The sequence below is a fragment of the Sprattus sprattus genome (genome assembly GCF_963457725.1).
Source record: "Sprattus sprattus genome assembly, chromosome: 18".
Classification (NCBI taxonomy): Eukaryota; Metazoa; Chordata; class Actinopteri; order Clupeiformes; family Clupeidae; genus Sprattus; species Sprattus sprattus.
Window position 1 is genome coordinate 21,113,465 of NC_137916.1, and position 27,993 is coordinate 21,141,457.

General features: G+C 47.6%; 1 protein-coding gene across 2 annotated transcripts; it reads right to left on the reverse strand.

The window, feature by feature from the left end:
- Positions 1-40: 40 nt before the first annotated feature.
- Positions 41-27,757, reverse strand: ep300b (EP300 lysine acetyltransferase b). Of its 2 annotated transcripts, none has more exons than XM_080856457.1 (31): positions 25,397-27,757; positions 22,645-23,207; positions 21,346-21,507; positions 20,834-21,134; positions 20,383-20,496; positions 19,963-20,205; positions 19,594-19,702; positions 19,165-19,290; positions 18,713-18,830; positions 18,341-18,542; positions 18,073-18,150; positions 17,721-17,806; positions 17,276-17,428; positions 16,658-17,158; positions 16,169-16,405; positions 15,727-15,898; positions 15,340-15,458; positions 12,858-13,097; positions 12,420-12,508; positions 9,998-10,078; positions 9,671-9,727; positions 9,409-9,486; positions 9,122-9,189; positions 8,717-8,879; positions 8,393-8,539; positions 8,004-8,117; positions 7,608-7,773; positions 6,383-6,550; positions 6,009-6,170; positions 5,110-5,388; positions 41-4,512 (listed from the first exon to the last, which is right to left on the reverse strand). In XM_080856457.1, the coding sequence occupies exons 1-31, from the start codon at positions 25,488-25,490 to the stop codon at positions 1,357-1,359; spliced, it is 8,346 nt and encodes a 2,781-aa protein (XP_080712583.1). In that variant the 5' UTR covers positions 25,491-27,757; the 3' UTR covers positions 41-1,356. The 2 variants fall into 2 exon arrangements, with proteins under 2 accessions (XP_080712583.1, XP_080712582.1); XM_080856456.1 differs by having other exon boundaries at positions 9,998-10,108.
- Between the last annotated feature and the right edge of the window lie 236 nt (positions 27,758-27,993).

A 27,993-nucleotide genomic window follows, 5' to 3' on the forward strand; every position in this document is an offset into this window, starting at 1 on the left:
TATTTTGAATTTTATTACAAAAAACAGTATTTGAGTCCACAGCTTGTGTTTTCTTTGTACAGTAAAAAATATTAAATTAAACCCCGTTGCTGTTCCGAGCAAACAGCTATACTGGGGAGAGGTGTAAGGAGATGGCGGGAAAGGTGTGGGGGGGCATGGAGGTGGGACTTGAGGGAGGAGGGGGTGGTGGTCTGGTTGGCACCAGGCCTCAAGTCCAGGGAGGGAGCACAGAGAGGGGGGAAAAACCCCTCCCATTCATTCTACTCAAAAGCAGTTCATGAGGAGTACCCCCTCCAACCCACCACACAAGGACAGTTGCCCCCACTCTATATGCGCACACACACTCGCAGAGACACACGCTCGCACCACAACACACACTGTATTCCAGCGCACGTCCTTGTGCAGCACCGCCTTCACTTCCTGGTAAGTCATTCATAAATAAGGAGATTGCGCGCGCGTGCTCGCGTACACACACACACACATTCACAAGAGAGGGCGTGTGAGTGTGCCTGGGGAGAAGGGGGGGGGTGCAATTCCCCTGGGTGGGGTGATTGGTGTCCAATGGTTAGGCATTTCAAAAGTGGCTTGAAAGTAAGATCCATTGGCCAACTACAGCACACTCACCCAATCCAAGATCCACCCCCCCACCCCAAAACACTGTAATACATAATCCCATTAAAAATCCCTCGCCCAACGACATCATCATGGACAGAGGAGCTAACCTACATCTGCCCATTTCAACAGTCATTAACAAAAATATATTCTTTGTGAATTGTAGCAGTCTCAGGGTACATAACAAACCGTTTGAAAACTCAAATAAATAAAGCAAAACCATAACTTTACAAGGAAGATATGCATGATGTTTGGATTCATAATATTAATATCAATAATAATACTCCACATCACTCTGCAAAACTGAAAACAGAGACTGGTTGCCGGAGGGATAAAGAAAAGAAAACAATAAAAAGTCCATTGCATTAAATCACTTGCTCTTTAATATTTCACCACTTTTTAAAATCTTAAAAATATCTCCTAAAAAAGGCAAATACTCCTCTCCACCCAACCCCAAAAATATTACCTGTGTTTTTCTCTAAGGGAGAAAAAAAAATTCCCCTTTTCTTTGTACACAATTGGCAAAAGAAAAAATATATATATTAACAGCAATAACTTACCATTCATTTATTTTATTCATTCATTTGACATTTTGATTTATTGTAGCATCTCCCATAGGAAGGTCAGTTCATTGTGTTTATATTGAAAACATTAAATAATAATCTTTGCACTGATAAAAAAAAAGGAAAAAAAACTAACACTGTCCGCTCCCCTTGTGAGGTGTGTTCTGGGAGCACCTCAATGCTACATGATGTCTAAGGAGTGATTCATATTGGCGCCAAGGTCCTGGCTATTTCCTGACAGCATGTCCGGCCCTCCCTGCCCGTGCAGCGCCCCCATGCTGCTCAGCTGCGACAGCATGGCGTTTTGGTCCGACCCAAATGGGCCACCGTCCATGGGGTTCTGCTGCTGCTGTTGTTGGGGGTTCTGTTGAGGCTGCTGCACCACCATCCCTGGGTGGTGCTGACCCATGTGGGAGGGGTGCGGCGAGCCGGTCTGGGGTGAAATGTGGTGGGGGGACGGCTGCGGCTGCATGCGGGGCGAGGGGCTGGAGTGTGGCGGTTGCGAGTGCGGCCGTGGCGACGGCTGCGGTGAGCGCACTTGGTTGCTAAGCGACGTGGAGAGCTGCTGTCCCTGTAGGTGGGGTGACTGGGACATCTGCTGTTGTTGTTGTGGGCTCATGGGGTTGCTATGCTGGGCGGGAGACCCCCCAGCCAAATGCTGCTGTTGCTGCTGCAGTGCTTGCTGCTGCTGTTGGAGCCTCTGCTGCAGGGCTTGCTGAAGAAGGGCCTGGGGCGGTGGACCGCCCTGGGCGCCCGGCTGCTGCCCAGGCTGCTGCGGGCCTCCTACTCCACCGGCTGGTCCTCCATCAGCCCCCTGCAGCATGGCGTTCTGCTGCTGCTGCTGCTGCTGTTGTTGCTGCTGCTGCTGCTGCATCTGAAGCCTCTGTTGCAGGGCTGCCGTAGCTGCCTGCTGCTGCTGTTGGGCCCCAGGCGGGAGTTGGCCACCAGGGGGCACCTGCATGCTCCCAGGCTGACCCATGTAGCCCTGTGGGGGCTGCTGCTGAGGCGGCTGGGGCTGCTGGAACTGGGCGTGGTTTGCCATTTGCTGTTGTTGCTGGGCCTGCTGCTGCTGTTGTTGTTGTTGTTGTTGCTGCTGCAGGTGCCTCCTCAGTAGGAGTTCTCTGAACTGGGGGTTAATGTTGGCCATGGAGGCTCCCTGCCCTGGAATGCCACCTTGCTGCTGCTGCTGCTGTTGTTGTTGTTGTTGTTGCTGCTGCTGTTGTTGTTGCTGCTGCAGGGCTGCCACTTGTTGTGGTAACATCGGTCGCTGTTGCTGCTGTTGTTGTTGCTGCTGCTGCTGCTGCTGTTGTTGTTGTTGTTGCTGCTGCTGCTGTTGTTGCTGCTGCTGTTGTTGTTGTTGTTGCAACTGCTGCTGCTGCTGCAGTTGGGCTATCGACTGCATGCCAACACCCTGTCCTAAGTGCATGCCACCTTGGGGGGCTCCCGTACCAACAGTGCCTGGCTGGCCGCCCATGGCTCCAGGAACCGCCTGAGGTCCTGCTCCTGGCTGAGCACCAGGGGGTGCCCCACCGACCGCACCTTTGTACTTGTAGACCCTCTGCTTGATAAAGGCAGCCATGAGCTGGGGGTTGGAGCGCAGGATGTTAAGCACCTGCTGCTGCTGGAGTGGGGAGCTGGGCGAGCGCAGGGTCCGGAGTAAGTCCTGCAGCGCCCCCTGGGGGAAGTTCCCTGTGCCCGCACTGCCACTCGCGCCCCCCTGCATGTTCATCAGAGGGTTGCGCCCTGGAATCTGCTGCTGTTGCTGTTGTTGTTGTTGTTGTTGTTGCTGCTGCTGTTGTTGTTGTTGTTGTTGCATCTGCTGAGCGGCCACCATTCCCGGCTGTGCCATCTGGCCCATCATACCTGGCCTCTGCTGGGGTGGCATGCCCTGGCCGGCCCACTGCTGCTGCTGCTGCTGGGGACCTCCCCTCGGCTGGAGGGGCACCTGCGAGGTTAGCTGGGGGTTGGGCTGCATGGGCTGGCCCTGCTGCTGCATTGGGCCTGCACCCACCATCATGCCAGGTGGTACCTGTTGCTGTTGCTGTTGTTGTTGTTGCTGCTGCTCCAGGTGAGCCCTAGCTGCAACAGCCTGGGGGGGCAGGCCCTGGGCCCCCACCATACCAACGCCAGGATGGGGCATCCCCATCTGACCAGGGGCCTGCTGGGGGTGGTGGGGATGCGTTGGCATCATGCCCCCCTGGTTGGCCTGCCTCTGCAGGATCTGAGCCTGGGCCATCTTCCTCTGGGCATCAGCCACCTGCTGGATTTTCATAGCAATCTCCACAGCAGCTTGGGGAGGCCCCGAAGGAGGCTGCTGCTGCTGTTGCTGTTGCGGCTGGGATATGGATGGCTGGCCGGGGTTGGGCGGATGTGGGGGCGTCTGTTGCTGTGGATGCGGTGGAGTCGCTGGGCCAAGGCCCGGTTTGCCCTGGTTCTGAGCACGAGGGGAGGAGCCAGGGGCTCTCTGCCCATAGGGAGCCATGCTGTTGGGATGTTGCATCTGCTGCATCTGCTGCGCCTGCTGTTGCTGCTGCTGTTGCTGCTGCTGCTGCTGCTGTTGTTGCTGCATGGCCAACTGCTGCTGTGGCGAATTCAACATGCCACCGCCTCCACCGCCAGGCATCTGCTGGAACTGATGGTGTAGAGCATGCTGGGGCATCCCACCCTGCTGGGGCACCGGCTGCTGTTGCTGCTGCTGTCCTCCAGGGTGCCCTCCAGGAACACCGCCCACCCCGGGCTGGGGCAAGGCAGGCATGCCGGTTTGTGTGGGGGTCTGTGGGGTGGGTGGCTGGGTGCCTACGGACGTGGGCGTGCTTGGTCCCGTTGTGCCGTTGTTCCCCGGGGACGGGAGTCCTCCAGGTGGGCCACCGGGGCCGGGCTGGCCGGACCGTTGCATCGTAGCCATGCGCCTTCGCAGCATCTGCGCCTGCTGAAGCCGGTGCTGCAGCTGCTGCTGCCGTAACTTGTGCTTTATGTTCAGGCAGAAGGGCACCGGGCACTTGGCCTCCTGGCAGTGCTTGGCGTGGTAGCAGCAGAGTGCGATGAGCTGCTTGCAGATGGGGCAGCCTCCGTTGGTCTTGCGCTTGCAGCCCTTGGTGTGCTGCACCACGCGCTTCATCTTCTGGCACGAGGGCAGCGAGCAGTTGGCGTTGCGGCACTGGCAGGCGTGCACCAGCGACTGGATGCAGCGCTGGATGCTCAGGCGCCGCGAGTCGCTGGGGTTCTGGGAGGGGGCAGCGGCCGCGTTGTTGCTCTCGTCATCCAGACCGAGACCAAGCTTCTCCATCTTGTGCTCGTGGCCCTTGATGTGGTAGCATTTGCCGCAGAGGTCAAAGTCCTGCAGAACAAAACAGAACAAAATAGTTTGAAAACAAAACAAAATCTTTGCATAACAGTACAGTCCAAACATTGAATCAAATAGACATTTTGTGGTCAGATAACTCTGATCCCCATCAGTTCTTAGAGCCAACGCCCACTGGAAGTGACGTTCAGACTCGGATGCGCTATGGAATGCACCAACGTTCTGAAACATCCATTAAAAGTGTTACAGTCAAACCGTCAAAACATGACATTATTTAGCGGTAGTTTAAGGCATAACATTGACAGCACTCAAGCACTAGAGCCATTTTTATTGACAATGGCTGGACAGATATTACTATGCCATCATTTTTATTAATCAATTACTTGCTGCATCAGCTGGGTAGCGTAGGTTAGTTTTGTTAACTAGTGGCTAACTAATGGCTGCTAAGGGAAGAAGTCACGCCATAAAAGTCAGATTAAATTGTTTTAAACGGTATGAATATGTGGATTTAATTGAAACCAAGCCATTTCTATGAACCTGAGGCTAAAAAAAAAAATAGAAGCGTGTCCTAAACTTTGTGAAGATAAACCCTCCCGCCCATACCCTTTCACAGAACCCCTTTTTGACTTGTACCTCGCAGACAGTGCAGTGGTAGCGCGTCTCCACGTGGCCTTTGCATTCGTTGCAGGTGTAGACAAAGCGGTCCTGGGTCTGGTTGTGCAGCTCCACCAGCATGCACATGGAGCTCCACTTGGAGCGCCGCAGCGAGGAGAACTCCAGGTGCTTGTCGCGCGCTATCGTCAGGAAGGCGTCACGCCCGTCCATCAGGTCGCACGCCATCAGCGGGTCACAGTCCACGATGGGCGGCAGGGAGTTGGCGGTGGCAGCGATAAGCCGAATCACGAAGAACACCTTTTTTAGACAGTGAGAGGGTTATACATTGGCACTGAAGGTTTCTTTTTTAGACAGTGAGAGGGTTATACATTGGCACTGAAGGTTTCTGGGTCAAGCATGCTTCTATCAGAATTGCAGTATGAAATAAACAAAGACCTACTGCCCCCAAATCATTAAGCTTATAAATGAAGGTGACAGCCAATATCATTGATCCCTAAGTACAAATGTTTTGCACTGTATTGAATAGATACTTGGGGTTGGTATGGTGCAAAGATGCCAGTATTTAGACATTAAGTACCGTTCCATTAAGTAGTCACAGATAATAATGTCTCACTAATGAGCTTGGGTAAATGTGGAGTTACAGGTGTGTTACGGTCCAGCACAGAGGACCATGCCATAACAAACATGTTATTAGCACACTTTTCTGACATTCTGCTCATCATACAAACCTGGGAATAGCAGATTCAGTTACATCAGGTACAGTTACATCAGTATTCGTAATTTGTATAGGGAGGCTTGCATCTGTTTGAGTATGGATGGCATAACTTAGTATATCCATAAGTATATAAGTAATAAGAGTGAGTAATACTGATAATAGTCATATCTGTATCCATCCTATCTGACATGCAGCACTGTACCTCTTTGTGCTTCTCCATGGTGGCATACAGCTTCTGCGAGAGGTCATTAGACACGTTGGGCATGCCTGGCTTCTTCTTGTTGGCTCGGCTCAAGCTACTCTTATTCTTGCTTGTCTTCTTGCTGTTCTTCTTCTTGGCATTCTTGCTGTCCCCTTTGGTTGCCTAAAGGTGAGACACGGCACATTTTTGGTTAATCAATTATTGTATTATCAATTACTGTATTAATGTATTAGGTCAACGATCAATCTCCGTTTCCCCAAGTCAGAGGAATGAGTTGGAAAAAGTTGACGTGTTCAATACTTATTTTACCCGCTGTATATGACCTTTATCAGTCACCCTCAAAACCCCACACACTCCATCGATGGTTGACTCACATCAATGCTCTCACTGGAGGTACTGTTCTCCTCCCTCTTCCTCTCCTCCTCCTCTTGCTCCAGCTCCTTGATGCTCTCCTCCAGCACATTGGGCCAGAAATCCCCCTCAAAGTAGGGCAGCTCCTTGGCACTGGTCATTCGGTCATCAGTGGCCTGCTTGAAGATGTCCTGCACAAAGAACATAGGAAGACCAGTGGATAAGGTCAGTGGATAATACAGACATTAGGGTGGTGAAAGGTCCAATTGACTACAGTATATGGCCATTTCAAAAGGTATATTTCTGTAGGTAGGTTGTTTATAAACATCCACAAATTCACTTTGCAAAATACCTGGACTGATGCTGGTAGGCTACCGTAAAATAAGTTACCGGTACCTTATTTCACCCCCGGCCTGTATTCGGGGCCCGGCCTTTATTTGTCCGTATCGACCACGCTACTACCTGAAGCTCGGCCTCTAATTGAATATCGTTCTTTATTTGAGGATTTACGGTATGTAGTTTTATGCGCCAAGTTGAAAGTCGCAAACATTAAGAACAGCTTAAAATAGCACACTACCGTCACGTGTTGGTCATGTTTCTAATACCGCAGATAGGTGGAGAGAGGAAGGTTTCACTCAGAAGATTCACCAGTGTCTCTGATTAGACATCGAATTTTAAGTATCCTAAACATAAGAACGGGTATTAACCAATAGCCCCGGCCCTACATGAATACGTATCAGGCAGCTACTCTTGATACAGGACCTGCCACAATGTTGGTTCACAGGGAAAGTTGTTCATTAGAGGATTCAGCCGTAAACAATTGTTTCAGAGGCCTGTATCATGGGGTCAGGATATAGGGAATACAATGACACAATACACTCTGATATGACTGGAGATAAGAGGTTGTGAAAGACCCCTATTCCATCACACCTCCAGCTATCCCAAGGACACATTATTCCAGAAGGCAGGACACTTAACCAGAGACCCTTACATTCCAACTGTTGCTACATTTGTGGCAAAATACAAATCAATGAGAATCGTTGGATTACTGAATATTGTCAATCATTAATTCTGCTCTTTAATCCTGTTTTGCAAAACCTTCACACATATATCGCCAAAATACATCACTGACCAAACAAGCTTGATAGACAAGTCTGTGGGCTGTATTTGAGTTAACTCAGTAGTTTTAGACAAAACTAAAATAATACCTCATTATCATTTCACAACACAAACGTATACATAGCCCACCTTGTAGTCGTGCACAATGCGCTCTGTTACAGCCTTGTCCAGCATCCTCTTGTACCACTCCTGCAGGCGTTTGGGCTTTGGGATCTTCTGGTCCATAGGGTGACAGTGGAAGATGTAGTCGTCACCCTCGCTGGGAGGGCACGCCCAAATGTGGCCGGTCGTGTACCTGAGGTAACGTAACAAGTTCGAAATTCATATAGGTCCAAAACATCAGGTTAGAAATACAGAGGGGACAAATACCTATGTCAGAAAAATAAAGGTTACATAGATACAACCAGTAAGTAGCTGGTTACTAACCAGTTACAAATCAGTTACTGCTAATTAACTAACTGTTTGTTTAGCTTTGGGTTTATGGCAACATTAAATTTGGTTCAAGATTGCATTGAGGTTCCTCACCCTTGCCTCCGGACGTACTCCAGGTACCCAATGAGGATCTCATGGTAGACTCCTGTTCTCAGGTGCCGAGGCTGGAAAAAGTGCACACTGTCCAGGTAGGAGATATACACTCGCCTACACAAGACAGAAAAGGAAAGACATCAGAGGTCAGATAAGGTATGAACTTAGAGTGAGCTGGTCATCAAGCTATTCCCAGTGAAAGTGTTTTTAATACAAAGACCAACAAGATTTCCGTTCTTAATCCACACTATTAGTAGTGATTTTACCGGACAATGACCCGATATTTTACTCTTTGTTGTGAACTGTCCGTTTCATACTTATGAACTGTTAAGTAACAGAGAGCCATGTTAAAATAGTGTGGAGTCCCTGAAGAGTGAAGTCCTCCTGACCTTTGGTTGGGGGGAGGGCAGTCTGAGCCGTACTCCTGCACGTGCATGCCAAAGAAGCACACGTCCACACCATCAATCTCCTCAAAGGCAAAGAGAGCTTTGGTCCTGTAGGGGAAGGACTCCGACATCTCCCCGCTGTCCACGAACCTGTATGGGTCAACGGATTAGTTTTACTGCCACCCCACAAAAAAAATACAAATGTAGGGTCCAAAACCCAGGTGGTTGCATAAAGCTATGCTCAGAGATGTCCCGGAACCATCAGTTGTCTACTATGAAGGCCTTTTAGAAAAACGATCACCGAATTAATCAGCAAGGGACCCTTACCTGGCCTTCATGCCTGCCTTCACCTCCACCACCTTGTCCGAGACATGCACCACACGGATGGTGACGTCACCCGTGTTTGGTGCAAGATCCCGGTGGTTGTTCCGCCTCAGGTAGTCATTAACCCGCATCTCAAGGAAGCCGCCCAACTTAGTCTGGGGAAGTCCTGCAGAAGGAAAGGAAGGGTGGGGTGGAGTGGGTATGATAAAAGCCAAGTGATGAATATTGGATCAGATGGAGGCATTTATTTTAGTTTAGGAAAATTTAGTTTCCATTTTGTGGTTTTATTTCCTTTCAGGCAATTCACAAATCCCACCCACTCATAAAAAAAGTGACCTCACAAATAGGACGAGGTGTGATGAGTGTGGCTGTATGCCCCTCTCCCTGATTTTCAGTTACCCCACTTACTTTTGGCTGCATACTTGTTCTCCTTTCTCGTCTTGTTACATTTCTTGAGGCAGCTGTCACACATAAAGCTGTTGAGAGTGAAGGGGTAAGGGAGGAAGGCGGGGAAGGGAACACAGGTTCAGAGAAAACACAAACATGGTGCAGAGCTTCACATTCAATCAACTCACCTGGCCCAAAAAACAAAGACTCGCAGTCTTCAAAGACTATGAGTAGAGTAGTGTATTTATATTAAGCTGATGGTGCATTACTTCTACGTATCGAATAACATTTATGCATCTATAACTCACCCAGCTGGCCAAATTGTGTCATTGTGCAGAATGCAGATCTGATGCATTTTACGACCACAATCGGTACATTCAACAAGTCTGTGGAAAGGACAGGGAGGCGGGGGGGGGGGGTAGAGATATTAACACATTGTTAAATAAGACAGGAAACCCTGCAAAACTTGTATCAGATTTTAGAGCTCTAAATACTTTGTTAACAGGGATTGTTAAAGGGAACATTGGATAATATCTACAGCAAATATTTCGGTATTCTCTGAGCACATACAATTCAGGGTCCAACGTGTCATTCTTCTTCCTCTGAAACTGTTCTTTGTTGATGGATCTGTGGTCAGGAGGAGAAGACAGAGAGGGACAGATGGAAGACAGAGAGGCCCAGCCATGTGGGTTAACAGAATTAGACACGTCAGATTGGACATTTGCATTACAGACTCACTTGGGGACCAACAGGTGTCTCAGTATGGCAGATGTAGAACTGTAGAGAATATATCCCCTTTATAACAACATCAACATGCATCTCACATTAGCACTTACAGTGGTAAAAGCGTTGCTGATACATATGAACACTGAAATGTTAGAAAGAGTGGATACTCACGTCTGTTGCTGGGAAGGGTCGTCTCCCAGGGAAACGCTCTCGCCCTGGATTTCGTTGAAACACTTCTCACAGAAGTGGTACCTGTCAGCAATAAGCCCATATTTTGGTGAACTACACCGTTCGCGACGAGCACAGCCAATCACAGAGAAGGCACGCGGAAGTAGCCATCAATCAGGGCAGGACAGGGCGGGGCAGAGCGGAGCGGAGCAGGCCAATGGGCAGGCACACAGGAGGAGCAGAGGGCGGGGCCGTCGTCGTAGGGAGCAGCCAATCATGATGCAGCATTTTTGTGTGGGCAGATTGTGTTTGGATAGCGTGTAAATTTCGGAGCGGATGATTGGTCACACCATAGCAGGCCAATGCAGACATCACAAGCATTAAAAAAGGAGGGAGAGAAGGGAAGAAGGGGGAGGGGGAAGGTAGAATGAATATTTTAAAAAGTGTGAAAACCAAAATGTTATGGACGAGACATGAAAGACCGACAGACAAGACGAGGGAGGTGGGACGGTGGGACCAGGGAGGTGAAGAGACATCACAAACGTCAAAGATAAAAACACGGAGCAGAAAGCCAAGGCAAAGCACATATTAACCTCCAGACATCCACATGGCCAAAACAAAATTAAAAGATGGCAAAATGGCAACATGTGAAAATAAAAGTTGGGGATGTGGAGGAAGAACAATTGGTGCAACAGCGACCCATCATCCTCTCGTGCCATTTTTGAAGTGGGTCCCCACCTACCTCAGGAGTTGATTTTTTTTTTTTTAAACCTCACAACATCTCAAAAAGATCATCAGTTCATGCAACAGGACATGCGTAATGCTCTGAATACATTCATTCTGCATAACTCAAATACGGATCCATTCACTACCTGAACTATACTAGATTTGAACTTATTTAGGAACACTTCCATTTCAGTTCAGGTTTAGTGTTTGTGGTAGCAGTAATGGGCTACAGGATTGCTCGCTAAGGTACCTAGTATAGTTGCAAAATATCGACAACATTGGCATTACATGCCAACAGTCATAAATTGACCCTTATGCGCTCTGAAGCTACTGGCCTTACGTGTATTTTAATTCAAGATTTTCACCACTAGAGGTCGGTCAAATGATCATCAGGGCTATAGGACGACAATCAGTACTGCTTTCATTAAAATAGAAAGCAAAAATCCCAACAGAACAAAAGAAAAGTATGTGGATATCAAGTTTGGGAACATTTGGGTTTCTACCAAATGACCCGGGAAACAGCCAACTTGATGTTAGCAGTCTAGTTACATCTGTTGTAACATATCAAAGGTTTTTGTTAGCTGCTCTTGTAAATTAAATCGAGACAACTTCAATATTAGGCAAATATGACTGGCATTAGCACGAATCAATACAGTAGAGAATACTTCTCTCCTTTCTTTGTCTAAATTTTTAAATGCTTTAAGGACATACACATCGATCAAAACATGTGTGAAGTATTTAATTTAAGGAAGTCTTGCATCTTCACACCATTAAGGCATTTTCTACAGTTGGGAGTTTTCTACAGGCTTGGGTGTACCTTATGCTAACAAACTGTTTGTCCCTCTTCATGTTTTTAAAGCACCACTGATTGCGGCACACACTCAAAGGTTTCCAAAAATTAAATCTTGACCCATCTTCACCTCTGAGGAACTTCTACATCACAGGCAAGGAATTGTACTAAACGGCAGGACAGGATATCAGGCGTTTCCAAATTATTTAAACATAGTTTGCCAACTCGTGCAATACACGTGCAGTCTTGAGTTTGCAAAAGATTCAGAGGATCACTATTGTGCCAAGCAATACGACAGAACTATGATTTGTGTTTGAATAATGATGTTTGAGGCTTGCCCAAAGTTAATCTACATCAGCAGAGATAACGGGCGAATAAAACAAAGAATTATTAAAACGTAATGAATTACATTCTTCTCAATCACAAATCAATTTTTCATATTGTTCATTACTGTATGTCAATCAAAATAAATTGCCACCGTTTTGGATCGGTCTCATATTTCGTCTCATGTCAACATTTGTTCTCAGCTCTCAGCTTTGTAAATCTGCTGTAGTCCTAACATCATTCACTGTGTAGGACTAGGGACCCACTTTAAAAATGCCACTGTTTAAATGAAAATGGTAGGAAAACATGATGTCAGGTGGGGTTGTGCATCACCAGAGTTTACCAGTTAACTCTAGATCACCCGTGATCAGCATAATGCAACATTCACATAATCTCATACGGCTGGGGACATTAACTCAATGTAAACAAACCAATTTAAAAAAGGGAGGGAAAAAAGCATTGGAAACTACTCCATGGAAAAAGGGCTGGAGCTCATTTGTTATTTGTAGGATTTGTTGCCCTTGTGTGTGTTCTACTCTGTGGTTCTTAGAACCAGGGGGGCCGGAGATTGTACTCATCACTCACCTGTTCTGGTAGCTGAAGAAGGCGGCATCTCGTGGGATGGTGCACAGCTGCTTCCCGTAGCAGCAGAGGGTTTGCGGGGAAAATTCCAGCTGAGGAGGAGGAAGAGAGAGAGCGAGAGAAGGAGAACAACATGTAAGGGAGAACTCACCAATCAGCCTTTATTCAAACCCAGGGCAACAAACGGGTCAATGTTGCTGAGGAGGCACACTCACAGTCTAGTAAACCACACAAACAGAAATACAACTCTAAACCCACACACACACCCACACACACCCACACACACACACACACACACACACACACACACACTAACCAGGTCAATGTACACCCTAAATCACACACCAAGATTAATCACACACTCACACTCTAGTAAACCAACCCTGTGTGAAAATAAACACACAAACATAAATACAACTGTAAACATAAACACACACTAACCTTCCTCCCACAGCAATAGCCCAGGCCCTGCATGACCGGGTCGATCTCTTGCTCGAACACCTCGGCTAGCTTGGAGCAGTACTTGTAGACGCGGGACGTCTTGCGGTTGTAGAGCCAGGCGTTGTTGAACATGAGCCAGATGTCGTCCACGTACTGCCAGGGCTCCTGGTACTGGCCCGTGTCCAGCTTACGCTTGATGGTGGACAGGTCCATGGGATTCTTGACAATGTCAAAGTAGTCCTGCGGAGGATGGGCCACCAGGTTAGGAGCGGGACGAGCCCAGAGAGGGGGAGGAGGAGGACGGGGAGGGCCAGTGGGCGACACAGCAGTGGCATAGAAGCGTGACGGAGGTCAGTCGGAGCAGGAGCAGCAGCAACAGGAGGAGCAGCAGCAGAAGGGGACGAGGGGGAGGCGGCGGAGCAGCCGGAGGTCCACAGCGAGCCAGAGCAGAGGAGAGAAGAGGGTGCGGGGGGACAATGGTGAGGGCTGCAGAGAGGTTTGTGTGCAGACAGAAAGACATGACAGCTTCTCCCTTCCTCACAACCCGGCACCGCTGATCTTTCTCCCTCGTGCATGAGCGAGCACACACACACACACACACACACACACACACACACACACACACACACACACACACACACACACATCCAAGTCAGCACAGACACACAGACACACACACACACATCCAAGTCAGCACAGACACAGACACAGACACAGACCCCAAACACACACACAAACATATTGCAGGGGAGGAAGATGAAGTAGATGTAGAGGGTCCAATTAAGACTTTAGGTCTCTAAACCTGTGATTGTTCATATGCAATAATTTAGGATAGTCGAGGGCTAAACTGAGGACACAAACAGTACAAAGCACTAGTGACTTGCAACACTGCTTTGTACTTCGATGTGATTTGGGATTTTATGGGGGGGGGGGGGGGGGTTGATTAAGGACACAAACACGTCAGGGTGCAAAGTTGAGGGGACTGGAGCCACAACATGTTTCAAAGAAGCAACACCACAACAACAAGCAAGGCACACTGAGCCTGACCACAACAGAACATTTGAAGCAAGACAGACTGACCCCCCCCCCCTCAACAGGCATGACTGCTGGTTGGTAGGGCAATTAAGAGACTTGCAGATTTGTATTGAGCTAACTCAGATTTGTATTGAGACAGCTCTGGAATTCAGCCGTAACAACTAATTAAGCTAGAAGGGGCAACCTTGATTTAGGAATCAAATGGTTAAATTGCATTACGTTTTCATTGCAGCTGCTGGTCAGGGTCTGATTCAGGTGTGGAGAAGCGTGCCAAACAAGAGTGGATCAAAGATTACCAATAGGGAATTGGAAATCTATTTAAAGTGACTTTTACACTATGAGAAATAAATCCAAAGCAGTTGACATTTATTTACCCAGATGCAAATTAAGAGCACAGGGCATATCCACTGCTTTAACTAAAGTGGATGACAACAGTACATTTTGTTGCTATGATACAGTCAGGCAAAACACCACAAAAATTACTTTCATATTGACATCTGGTTTCCCCTCAGAGGGCTGGCACACTTCTTCACTCCAAAATGCAAAATAATTATACTGCAACACATTACTGGTGCAGACATGTGGAACCTTGGATTTTGCATTAGCTTAAACAATACAAAACAAGCAATGGATCAACTTGACAAGTTCAAAAACTTTACGGGAACAGAGGCAAAAATAAAGCAATGGTATAGAAGCATATGTTTCGGTTAACGTGTCCCCTTGGATGGGCTAGCACTTGGAGTCATTAGAAAAAATATTCTGTGGATATTTAAAATTAAGACTTTTCAGTGATCTATTCGGTAGATATTTAAAGTGGAGACTTTCCAGTGATCTATTCGGTAAATATTTAAAATAGAGACTTTTCAGTGATCTATTCTGTAGATATTTAGACTAGAGACTTCTCAGTAGTCAAGGCTATAATAATAATAATAATAATAATTAAATAAATAAAATGTTCTTAACTAAGGAGACAAATTCAGTCAAACAAATGCTCAGAGCATTGCTTTATTTGACACAGAAAAAGCAAAATTAAACAACAACAAGATGAAAACTACGGTGATCAGCAGCAAGTGAATTGGAGGGGAAAGCATGGGGGACTGGCGTGCTTGCATGCACACAAACACACAAACACACGCACACACACACACACACACACACACACACACAGCTGTTCGAAACCATACTCCTTCCTTTGGTGGGACATACAACACAAGCATCACCACATTCACACCCTTTTACTACACACCTCCTGCTCTAGTCCTGTGCTTATATGATATGAGGGTGAATACCGACACATTTAGGGGAGGGAAGAAACAAACAAGTGAAGTATGACATCCAGTTGCAAAGGAGAGAAAAGTGTGATTGTCTACGTGTTGAGGAGGGGGAGCAAAATGGAGGAAGCGCAGTCCCTTACCAGGTTAGTTTTGTTACTAGTTCGAATACGTACGGGTATTCCCAGTAACTGGGGGTCCACAGGCTGACGGAAGGGCAGGGACTCAGGGTCCTGCCGGTACAGGGCCTCCAGGGTGGGCATGAGCGCCTGCCGAAGCTCCTCCGGCTTGAAGACTAGAGGTGGGGGGTAGAAAGGGATTAAGGATCAGCTAGTATTGTTTGAAAGCTTCATCCTGAAAAAAATGGGTGATTAGGTATAATTGTATGAGTGTTCACTATGATAAATAACAACGGCATAGCACCTCTATCTAGATGATGGCCGACTGTGACTAGGTGATTTACTGACTTAGTATGTAGCTAGCCAAAACTAGCACAGATTTCAAGCACATTTTCACAAAAATATCTAGAAGAGCGGTGACTGAATGAGGAAAGCTTGGCATACTTTTCTTCTTGCTCTGGGCACTTGCAGGGGAGCTATTAGCACCGGCAGCGCCTGAGCCCTCCTCTTCCTCTTTGGGTTCGATCTTCACCTCCGGCTTCCTATCTTCGCTGGCCGTAACTGACGTCTCCATAGGCTCCGCCTTACAGCCATCAGAGGGCTCCTCCTTTTTCACCTGGTTGGACAAGATCAACACCGAGTGGTCAGCTTCCAACCTCATGGATAAGACTCAGCAGTCACAATCAACACCAGCACACTTCACATCCTCATAGTTAAGGTGGTGTATACATATCAGTCTTTTTTATATATTACTTGCATTTCCAAAAAACATTTGTTCTGCTCAAGCTCCAGGAAGTAGGAGTATGTTTTTGAAGTACAAAGATTAGCACTATTAGTAATGATTGATGATGGCAATGAAATGCAGTGATTTTGTGGTGCCTCTCACCTCTGGCTTCTCCTCAGACTTCACCTCGCTGCTGTGCTTCATGCCCATCTTTCCCGAGTGCTTCCCATCCGACTCAGCCTCCTCCTCATCCTCCGTCACCTGCTGCTTCACCTCCACCTTGGGCGTCAGCGCAGCGGGGGCGTCCGAGGGGGCCAGCTGGGAGCTGTGGTCCACGCTGCTGACGGAGGCTGGCGTGGAGACCTGGCCGTCGGCCGTCAGGGAGGACTTCTGTGAGAGCTGAAAAATGGTGGGATGAGAGGGGTGGGGGGGGTTACAGAGAGCCTGGGGGGTGGGATGACTAGAAAAACAGAACTGGGTCCAAATGTTGACAAAATTAAGTTGGGAGGGGGCCTACCCTTTAAGGACCCATCAAACAAATCACTGATATTAACTAAACAAACCATCAACACCAACAGAATCTGCAGGTTTTGCCTGAAATATGAATGTTAGGCTGGTAACACGGCCCAAAAGGCGGTGCATGTTACTCACCGGTGTGCGTGGGTGCTGGGAAGGCATGTGGGAGTTCTGAGGGGGCAGAGAAGCTGCGGAGGCACCGCCCCCAAGCGTCTGCTGCTGATTGACTTTCTCCCCACCCATCCCTGGCCCCTTTGGCTGAGCCATGGGTGGCTGCTGTTGTGGCTGCTGTGGCTGCTGTTGCTGCTGCTGCTGCTGCGGTGCCGACGGTGTGTTGGATGGCGGGTTTGGCGTGTGGGGCTGGGGGGTCTGTGAGCCCGGGTGGGCGGGGGTCGTGGGGTGAGGGGTCGGGGTGAGGCTGCGTGCCGGCGAGGGCGAGCTCTGACGCATGGGTGGGCAGTGCCCGTGCGAGTTGGGCTGAGAGGACGGAGCCATGCCAGAGGGGGCACCACCGGGTACACTACCCGGCAGCATGGAGCCCACAGGTGCCCCAGGACCCGGGCCAGCCCCGGACACTGAGCCAGGCTGCCCTACTGGGCTTCCCACAGGCAGAGAGTTCGGGGTGGGCATCTGACCCTGAAGAGGGATGGAGCACACGGATGATGACCATCATTTAACAAATGCTTCAGCTGGTACACACAACGACCACAATAAACAGAAACCCATAAACACACAGGTGTTCACGTGTCTCACCTGATTCATGCCAGGCTGCGGTCCCGACTGGCCCATACCTACTGGGCCCGTGTTGAGGCCGGCACTGGAGCCCGGGAACTGCCCAGACGGGAGGTACTGATTCTGCAGCTGGGACACGATGGGCTGGCCCATCCTCGGGCTTCCCCGACCCATCTGAAGACAGGAGACAACAAGAAGGTTAGAACAAACCATACAGCACCAACTTAAACTCTCATCCATGAAAGAGTGAAATCATTTTGAAGCATCTGTGCTATCCATACAGAAAAGGCAAGCTGTTGTGTCACCATGACAACCACTTTTCAAAACAAATATTTTACAATTCTTTTAAAGTGCATGTTTTGTGAAAATGTGAACGAATGGACAACTATTTGTGCAGTTTTTTTATTTGTGACACCAGACGCTTTAATTGGTACATCAGATGAATCAAAACAAACATGTAGCTGACCTGATTGAGCTGGCCTCCCATGGGTAGGGGGGGCGTCGACCTCGGCCCAACTCCCTGCATCCCCATCTGGCCGAACTGATTCATGGCTGCGGTGAGCACAGAAAAGACAAGCTCAGGACACGCGAGCAGCACAAAGCAGTCATTCTTTTCCTCTGTCTGCCCATCTCTCTCCTTCACCCACTCAGTCCAAAGGAGCAACTTCTATGAAACGAGCACTAAAGCTGCCCGTGACAGGAGCTGTCGACAGGCTCTACTGCTTGAATGAGTTTTCTTGTTGGCAGCCATGTACTAGCAGAGGAGGGGGGGCTGGACCATCACAAGTGGGGGTGAACGAGGGGAGGGCGGCGCTTACCTGCAGGGTTCTGTATTCGGTTCACCATCTGATTGGGTCCCGTCGGCGGGACGAGGGAGGGGTCTGCGTGGGGTCCGTCTGAGGAGACACAGCCAGAGAGAGTCATAAGAAACTCATAAGCTGAGACTGAAAACCCAAAGACAGGAAGAGAGAAGAGTTGTTTTGTTTTTTTAAAGTGTTTTTAATTAGGTGACATAATTCTACATAACTGTAGAAGACCCTGATGGTTGCTAATGCTTAGGCTCGTCAAGAAGAAGATTGTACATACTGGGAGGCTGCCCGGGGGCCAGAGGAGACTGGCCCATGCCAGGGGGCAGGTTGGAGGGCGGCATGCCAGGGGGCAAGTTGGAGGGTGGCATGCCCGGCTGATTGGGCATCATGCCCTGCTTCTGCAATCGAGTTCGTCTCTTCTCCTCCAGCTCCTTCTGGATCTTATAGATCTTCTCAGCTAAGAGGTGGTAGTATTCCGCCTGTTGAAGAGAGGAGAACAAGAGGAAGAGAAATAAGACATGGAACGAGGGATGACTGTTTGTCAACAGCCTACCTTTACTCTGAGGGATCATTCACGCTTTACAAATACGCTTCGCAACCAACATGGCAGCGGCGCCAAGAGCCTATAAATGACAGAGCAGATTCTCACCCTGCTGTTGGCCGACTCGTACATGTCCCCTTCCACCTTTCGCGCGTACGCCACCAGGTTCTCCATCCGCCGGTCCTTCAGTGCAGCAGGGTCTGGTGTGGGGAAGATGGCCTGTACTCTGTTCACGTACGGAGGGAAGGGTCCATGTCACAGAAATTCATGTTTAGGGTTTTGTCCAACCTCATTATGAACATCACATTGTTATCACAATTGCAGTAATTGCAAATATTTCTTTTGGCATTTAGTTTTATACATCTTCTATTTAGAAAAAGAAAAGCACACCACATGTCTTTACTGAACCAGGTTGAGGAACAGGAGTGCAATGACTTATTGCATATACATTTTAAATTTATTTTTTATGTTATAAAAATGATGGCAAAGCAGCCTGATTTAAAGAGGTTCTACGGGGGACACTGATGGTCAGGTGTGGGTGGATATAGCAAGGAACTTACAGTTTGTGCACAAGGTGGTTGCGTAGGTCCTGGGTGATATCCTCATGCCAACTCTTCCTCATGCCTGCGACCGAGGGTGGCGTGGCAATAGGCATGGAGCCCAGGCTGCCCACGTCGTTCATTAAACTGCAAGAGCAAAACATTAGTGAGTCATTTGCAAAAGGCTTTGAATCAAACCTCTGGCGATTCAGAAGCGAAATGGAGAATCTTTGCAAATCATCTTTCACACAACTTGATCTGCCACAAGAATCCCATACACGTCTAGAAATCAATACGCATATAGGTACAAAGAAAAAAAAACAAGCCTTATATGCGTAAAACAAGGGCCAGGAGCCTGGACTGGTTTGTAAAAGCATGAACTCCGCTGGCAAGACAGGGACAGCCTCTCGGAGGATTGTGTAACATGCATGAGGTGGTTAGAGCACGGACCTTTGCGAGTTCATGTTTCGGTGCAGCATGGAGTCCTGGAGAAGGTTAGTCTGCTGGCCGGGGGACTGACCCCCCACGCCACCGTTCACACCCAGGGGATTTCCTCCAGCTTTGGGGGGTGAGAAGAAGAGGGGGTGAGATGGGTTGTTGCACTGACGAGACCCAGATGAGCAAGTCATGCATGTACAGATCCGAGGCGACCGCATTAATTAAAACCAACAATGTCTTGAGCGACCGCAACATTGCACATGGAGAGACCATGTTAACCACAGAAGGATGCTGTATGAGTGCTGTAAGTCTTCTACACAACATAATTATACTAGACTTCTAAGCTACTCAATCTCACCACCCATCCAGTCACACACATACCCATGGAGTTGAGGGGCCTGACACCAGCCTGCCCTTGGCCAGGTAGAGACGACTGCTGAGGCGTGGCGGGCATCTGGTTGCCCTGGTAGGTGAGGCCGAGGGCCGCGTAGGCCCGCTCGATGGAGCTAGGGTCGATCTGGCTGGGCGGGTTGAGGTTGGGGGTACTGGGCTGACCACCTGGTACTGCCCCTAACGAGCTGCCCAGGCCCAGGCCAAGGCCCACCCCGGCACTGCCGAGGAGCGCTGTAAAGATGAAGGGAGGGGGGGTCCGTGTCACTTACAGTAGACCATCAACACCAATACATTGGGTCTGAATGACATGCACTTCACATATTTATGTATTATGTTCAACTGTCTGAGTGACAATAAAAGGCCATGCATCTTTAACTTTGACCATGGAGCCTTTGAACAGACACTCACACTGCTGGTTCCGCTTGTCCCCAGCGTTCTTTAGCGGCAGACAGACGGGACAGTCGTGCCGCGTGCAGTTCTTCCAGTGAGAGATGATCTGTCGCGAAGAGGCACAGTGCGCCACTAAGAGCAGGAAAAGGGCAGAGAGAGAGAGAGTGAGAGAGAAATAGATATGTTTATGCTTCCTTGAGTGTACACCGCATGGCATAAGAAACCGGAGTTTATCAGCATCGTGAGTCTTTGTGTGAGGAGGAGAGGAGATGCTAAACCACAGGGAGAAAACCACAAACCACGGTAAACACAGACGCACTGCGACAGAGTGCAGAAAGTCAGAATCGGAGCACAGGAGACACAGACAACATACGAGTATAACCAGTCAGACACGACAGAAAACGCAAGGAAAGGCGGAAACCCTGGGAAAATATTGCCTCCGGCTCTCCCACATGCTGTGGGTACTCACCCTGGCAAGACTTGCCAGCCTGGCAGTGGGTCATGTGGTTGAGGACGTTCTTCATGGTGCGGCAGTGGGGCAGGTTGCACGGGCGCATCTCGCCGTTGGCCTGCTCGCGCCGCTGGCACTTGTGCGCGTGCAGCAGGAGCACCAGCTGCTGCTGAATGAGTTTGCGCTTCTCCGGGTCGGCGGTGGGGGGCGCCGCGCCGCCGGGGGCTGAGGCCATTGAGCTCAGGCCTGCCTGGGCACCGGCAGGGCCCGCCGCACCACCCACCGCTCCAGACCCAACTGCTGAAGCCTGCTGGGAGGCCTGGAAAACATCACAAGGAGGAGAAGTTACCTCAAATGAAAGTCCAAAGACTTTACTATGATAAAGAGGTGGAGTTGCAACTGAGCAACCGTGAAGCAATAAACAGACGAGGCGTATATGAGTATCAGTAAGGGAAAGCAGAGAATTCAGGCGAGTTCAGAGATGAACCAGGACACTGGATCGGTAAAGAGATAATGAGAAACATCTTTACCATGGCAGCCATGCCCTGCACGGGCTGGGGCTTCTTGTCCATGCTAAACTGGGCGAGGCTGTTGGGCAGCGCTGTTTTGTTTTGAAGCTGCCCGCCCATCACCTGACCTGCAGTCTGGCCGTAGGGTCCACCATAGGGCCCTGCGTTCGGCATCATCCCCATCTGAGGAAACGAGGAAGAAGGGAGGAGAGGGAAGGTGGGGTAAAGAGACAGGAAGAAGTTAGATCAGGAAATGGGAAGAGTATTGAGAAAAATAAAGACCTGGAGACACAAAAACTCTAAAATGAAATAGAGGAAATGTTCCATTCCATATAGTAATCAACAACCAGGACTTGAGGGGGCAGTTGCAAGACAGTCAATTTCATGCTAACTTGAAAATAAGATTCAGCCATACATATAAGTTTCTACCCAGCACGGTCATAAATTAACAGACTGAAAGCATTTCATTCTGATGAAGTGCTCTGACCTATAAATGATGAATTATAGTAACTTGGCCGCTGACAGACTTAAAAGTTCGTCTCGCAAAGCGATCAGAGGCTTTTGGTGGAGGGGAGGAGAAGCAGCAGTAGCCCAGTCTGCACAGGCAGAATTCAGACAAGACACTTTACACAGGCAGCTACGCTTAGTGTCCCGACAGAACCTCTTGGGAAAACTATAACAGTCTTTCTGTCCACATTTGTGCCTTGCCATCAGATATATCATATCATACGTCATCATGCTCTTCAGGGAGAAGAGACCAGAGAGGATCTATATATCCATGTGCTGGTACAAAAAAATGTGCGCTCAAGTCGATTTAGATTCTCCAACTGTTTGAGTCAAGCAGACCAAAACTTATAAAAAATGTGCACATATAAAAAATGTGCACATATAAGGGAGTTTTAATTTGCTTCTTTCACATTTTAAACTGATTAAATAAGGATTTTCTTATGTCTTGAGAATTGTCTTTAAATGTGAATGGCATGCTAAAGCTTCAAACTTTAACCAGAATAAACATTTTGACTTCAAAGTACTATTTTTTTTTTTTTACATGTCATATTGGAGCTTGACTAACCAACCGGATAAGCAAAATGTATTTTACATTTTTTTTTCCTAAACTCATTAACTGACCAAGAGGATTCTTTAGACATCATCCAAAGATATTGCCCAATTCTGACTTATATGGACACAAAGACTGATGCATTTACTTAGAACCTACAAGGTGGTAATACTGAAAAATATAGAGAGTTCTGGGTCCCTCTCACACATGCATAACAAATGAGAAATCTTTTCGCTGCTCTTGTATGTGGCCACCACTCTAACCTTGTTCATCGCTCCTGGTTGCTGCGGCCTCATGCCAGCATGGCCCATCTGTGGCCCACCCTGCTGCTGCTGCTGCAGCGTGTCTGCGAGCATGTTGCTGTTGCCTCCCATGCCCTGGTTCGGGTAGCCCATCCTGGGCGAGCCGTTCATTACCTGCCCGCCCATCATGCCAGGCGTGGCCTGGCCCTGCAGCTGCTGGCCGTTGCCCTTCTGGGCTCCCATCATGCCCCTGTTCAGGCCGCCCACCATGCCAGCCTGCTGCATCATGCCTGCCTGCTGGGAGTGCTGGGGGCCCGAGGCATTCATCCCTCCCAGGAGCCCCATGGAGGCCGCATTCCCTGGGCTGCCAGCCGCCGAGGTGGTTGGCAGAGGTGCCCCGGAACGCAGGAGCTCCGAGAGCTGCTTGTGTTTCGCAGCGGCATCCTGGCCAGCACCTGTGGCCCCGCCTCCTCCTAGACTGGTGTGGAGCTGGCTGAGGTCTCCGCCATTGGGCAAGCCAAGATCCGTGGAGTTGATGAGCTCATCAGGGAGGTCGTGCTCCAAGTCAAAAAGGGAACCGAAATCTGTATGTGCGTGTAAGGAGAGCGAGAGTGGAGAGGATAAGTAGCAGCATCCGTACATTCAAACACAAGCTTACTTTGCATCGCTTCAGCCATGTGAGACAGGTGAAGCATGACTCAAACAGCAGCATAAAGCCAGCGGACTCAAACTTCTCACAGTGATCATAAAAAAAAAAAAGATTGCTGCAGATGACAATTCCTCCATATAGAAATACATTGTTGATGCTCAAGACCACCTGTGCTGGTAAACACTGATAACTTTCGAGAGAGAAATACTGCCCTCCCATCCCTGTTACAGCCCTAAGGGACAGAGACTGCTCCAGTAGATATTTACTCATTGCAAACCTAACATGCTTAGAAGACAGTGGATATCTTGCATTGGTATTGCACATTAGTGGTGCAGTCTGACACATTGTAAAAATGGTGTTGATATGAAACTAAGCCTGGGTGTTTTAAAATGATCTACATTAAAACAATGGATATGACAAGTTAAGAACCAATAGGGTTCCAATAGGGTTTTAAGTAGTGACATTGTGCCGTTCACAAGTTTTTAGGAACTCTTAGAATCATAACAACATCGAGGTGATTGCCCCTTGTCAGGCTTATAAACTTTGTAACGACACTTGCCTAGTCAGAATGTTTCCTGAAAGATTTTTCCAGCGTTTAAAAACAATTACTATTTCAGATATACAATGTTCTGCCTACAACAGCTCAACTAATGTACAGTGTTTAACATGCAATACATATGGACAGTTACAGCTGAAGAACTGAAGACATTAGGCCACCATAGAACAACTGAGGCCACATGGCTATAATGCAGCACTACAAAATCGAGCCAAACATTTTGTAGCAGACATCCAACTTAAAGGACCTTAAGTAACTAGTCCTTAGTTTACAATAGGACCACATTTCATCAAACACCTTTCTTAAATAGCAAGCCACGTCTTTGTAGCTATACGTAAGGCCACTACGCTACCTACACACCTCTTTGTTGATATGTAATCAATAACTAATAATCAAAGAAGCCCATGGTATGTTATGGTTTTAAGCGACCCAAAACACTGGCATAAATTATCCTTAAGGTATGGATACTAAGCCAAGGCGACGCCAATTACTTAACTATTGGGTGAATCCTTGGCTCATTTATCATTAGTCTTTGCAAGTTACCTGGCTAGCTAGATGGATTGTGTTTTTGTTATTCTACTCAGTTAGCTAACGTTATGTGTAACTTACTAACCTTAGCTATGCTAAGGTTAGTTTGCTATGGATAGGTATTTCATTCTGAAGATGGTTTCTAGGTTAACCATATCCAACGTGTATCTAGCACACACATCCATGTAAGCACCACTACTAATGTTAGCCAACTTCAGGAGTTTGCATTTTGGCCAGTTACCGTATGTTAACGCCAGGCGCAAGTTACTACCTGACTTCCTTTACAGCTTGCTCCAGACACACATGTTATTTAATCAGTTTAGCTGAATTCCACCATCATGTGTCTAAACCTAGGCTGCACTCTGAACTAGTCAGCTACCGCTAACATCAACCAGCAAGCAAACCAGCAAGGTAACCGTAAATAATTGTACCTAGGGAGGTAAATGACTACCGTTACAAGTTCACTGGTGTCTGACTTATCTACATAGCTGTATCTACCTTATGTAAACTGAATAACCCCAGTTAACAATTTTGTTTATGCTAGTTTGCTAACTAAATAATGTTACCTTAAAGGTTTGACTGGTTGGTTAGGCATCGTTAGCTAGGTAGCTAGATAGATTAAATAGAATTTAAACATTTAAATGACAACCCCCTCATGATGAACATGATGTTTAGCAAGCGTCCACCTTAGCTCTGCATTTACTAACCAAAAATAACGTTTTGCTCATTTCGAGAAGCAGCTATTGGAACCAAGTTATGTCTGATTTCACCATGATACGCCACCTACCCAACAGTTAAAAAAGATAGCCAAAATTGTTAGCGAGCAAGCTAGCAAAGCTATATTGTTCGTTAGCTAGCAAGGGAAGTTAGCATTATTGAACAATCAAGCTAAATCGTCGATTGACCAATGATTGATTGGCTTTTATGCGACTGTAAATAAACCGAACCCCTTATGCGAAAAATATTGTTGCAATGCAATATAACACCGTCTAACGTGTCACGACACCCCAATGAATTTAAGAATGTAAGAAAATATTTACCATTTCCATCGCTGGCGGAGACAGAGAGAGCCGGTGAGGATAGTTTAGGCCTCTTGGCTGAAGGCGGGCCGGAGTCCAGAACATTATCGGCCATATTTTTTTCACGAATAACAAAAAAATATGTATCCACAAAGGACAGACGGTTCCCCTTGTTCGAGTTCTTCAGGGGTAATTGGGCAATTCCGTTCTGCAAACGTTTTTAATCTGTTCCCCTCCGTTGCGGAGTAGATGGAGGATAGCTTTGAAGCTACAATCTCGTTCTTGCTCTTGATTTGCTTTTAAACAAGACCCAGTGTATCAATCCCCTTCCCCTCTCGGATTATTAAAGAAAATCTAACGTTATAGCTAGATTAGATTGTTCCGAGTAGAGCAGGACAAGGGAATGTGGTGTCGGTAAAAGACATATGCATCCAGGCTCCAAACAAACTCACGTAGCCTCTTCGGCAACTGGGAGATTGTCCCAAGACTTATCCTCCATAGCTGTATCAGTCTTTTCCGCCATAGTCGGCGGTGAAATCAAGAGTTCAGTTCTGCTGCGCTGAGCTAGGGCGTCGTAGCGCGTGAGGCTAGATGGGAAACACGATAAGGAATGCAACCCAAATGCACCCCGATATCTACGTTCAGGGGTTCGCCTCATGCAATGGTAATGAAAATCCCGTCAGAGGGTAAATCCGTCTTTTGCACCGAGTTCCCATTGCAGTCAATGCAGTTCGTTCCCAGCATCACCATTCGTATTTCTGTGTGTCCAGATATCCAGTGAAAAGTGGAAAACTCACGAAATCTCCACCACCGAATATTGTAGTGAATTTCACTTGCAAACAAGTATCACGCCTTTTGCAATTGTGGAACGGACACTGGAGTTTAAACTGAAAAAGAAAATGTCAACTGTTGGTAAAATAGCCCAAGACTGCAACCTAGTCTTCAAACTTTAAGTCACTAAGCGCTCCCACGACCTACAACAAAAATGACACGACTCACAATGCATTATCTATCTCGCTTTTTGTAGTCATTAATCTTCCAATCTAGTGAATAATAGTCGGATCAAACTAACAGACCTTAATTTACAGTCTTGTTTCGTGCGATAAATAGCATACACGTGCATTACTGCTGAAATATAATACCATGGCGCTTATGAGTAGGCTGGCCGATCACTTCTGAAGTATGTAAAAAAAAAAAACTGTCCTGTGCCGCCCTGGTATCGGTGGTTAACACTTCATTGCAATGAAGAAATTGCATACTGCATTAATACTTGTTGTTTCACAAACAGACTGCAATTTCTATGCAGATTTCTGGAATACAAGCTATTAATGGCGAACATTTGTTTATGCGTCCATCCAAGTTGGATCGGGCGCCCTCTGCATAGGCAGAATGCAAGAAATTGGTTTCGAAATATTATCAAAAATCTCTAATCATTGCTTTAGGCAACCACCTTGGTTTTGTAGTTGCAGCAATGTGCATTCCCGATAATCACCACTATGTTAATTATATAAAAATGCCACGTTTACCGAAATTGCACATCGAGCTAATTAATATCAGTTTGATCCAATTAGTCGTTAAGCTAGTTTCATTACCAGCGGACGCTTTTGCGAAGTATAAAGCTCGCTGTCTTGCGATCATATATTAAGTAGCCTGTTTTCAAAATCCAACGAATGATTGTACGCGATTTTAACCGGTTGATAAATGTTGCAAAAATAATTTATCTGTCACTGCGTATACCGCGATGGCTCGCGACGCAAGTTAAGAAAAAAATCCCCAACCAAGAAAAAGAGAATACGGCGACGCACGAAAATCGGATAGAACGAGGGGGGTCGCCCCAATATTCTGTACAATAAAAGTGGGCATCAATTCTCATCCAAAAGATGTTGGAAGCTTCAGCCCCACAAAATAATTTTGGTTCCTCAAAAACCTTTCATTGAGTCTTTGTGATGCTCTATCCCCCCCTTCGCGTTTATCCTTTTATTTTCTCTACCTTCCAATTCTTCTGTTATATCCTTTACTCTTAGTCCTTCCAGCAGCTACTTAAAGACATCGTTTTATCTTCATGAGGATTTGCCTCCCTGTGACCAGAGATAGCGATGTAGTAAAAAATTAAACGTTATATTTTCCTCTCCCTCGCAGGCTTTCCTTCGTTTAAATGTACTGCCTTCTTCCGCCTCTCCTCTCCGCTCCGTAAAAACACCCCCTTCCTTGGATTTTCAAGAGAGCGTTTAACCCGTTTCTCTCTCTCTTTGTTTCGTTTTTATCTATTTTGGTTTTCGTTATGTCTTATTTCCACCGAGACGATAGCACCACTTTCCTCCCGGCGGCTATCCAAGTCGCTGGGAACGGCGCTACAGAAGCTTTTTCTCGGTCTCCTGCCTCTTTCGGTCTCTCCGCACAAACAAAATGGCGGCTTGTTGTTTCTACTCCTCTGGTACGGGGGGAGGGTTGGAGGTACAGCAACATTAGAAAGGGGGTTTGGCGATCGGGATTTTCCGGAAAACAGTTTCGTACGGTCTCGGAGTCGCAGTAGCCTACCTATGTTGCTAAGAAGGACAGTCGTGCAACATGTTTCATACCATGAAAATGCATGAGATTGCATCCACTTACATTTTGGT

Excerpts from the sequence above, each read along its gene's own strand:
- ep300b (XM_080856456.1), bottom strand. The coding sequence starts at position 25,490 with ATGGCCGATAATGTTCTGGACTCCGGCCCGCCTTCAGCCAAGAGGCCT. Across the intron at positions 16,406-16,657 it reads CCCAGCACCCACGCACACCG|CTCTCACAGAAGTCCTCCCT; the intron begins GTGAGTAACATG and ends ACCATTTTTCAG. Across the intron at positions 9,487-9,670 it reads GACACGTTGGACCCTGAATT|ACTTGTTGAATGTACCGATT; the intron begins GTATGTGCTCAG and ends TCCTTTCCACAG.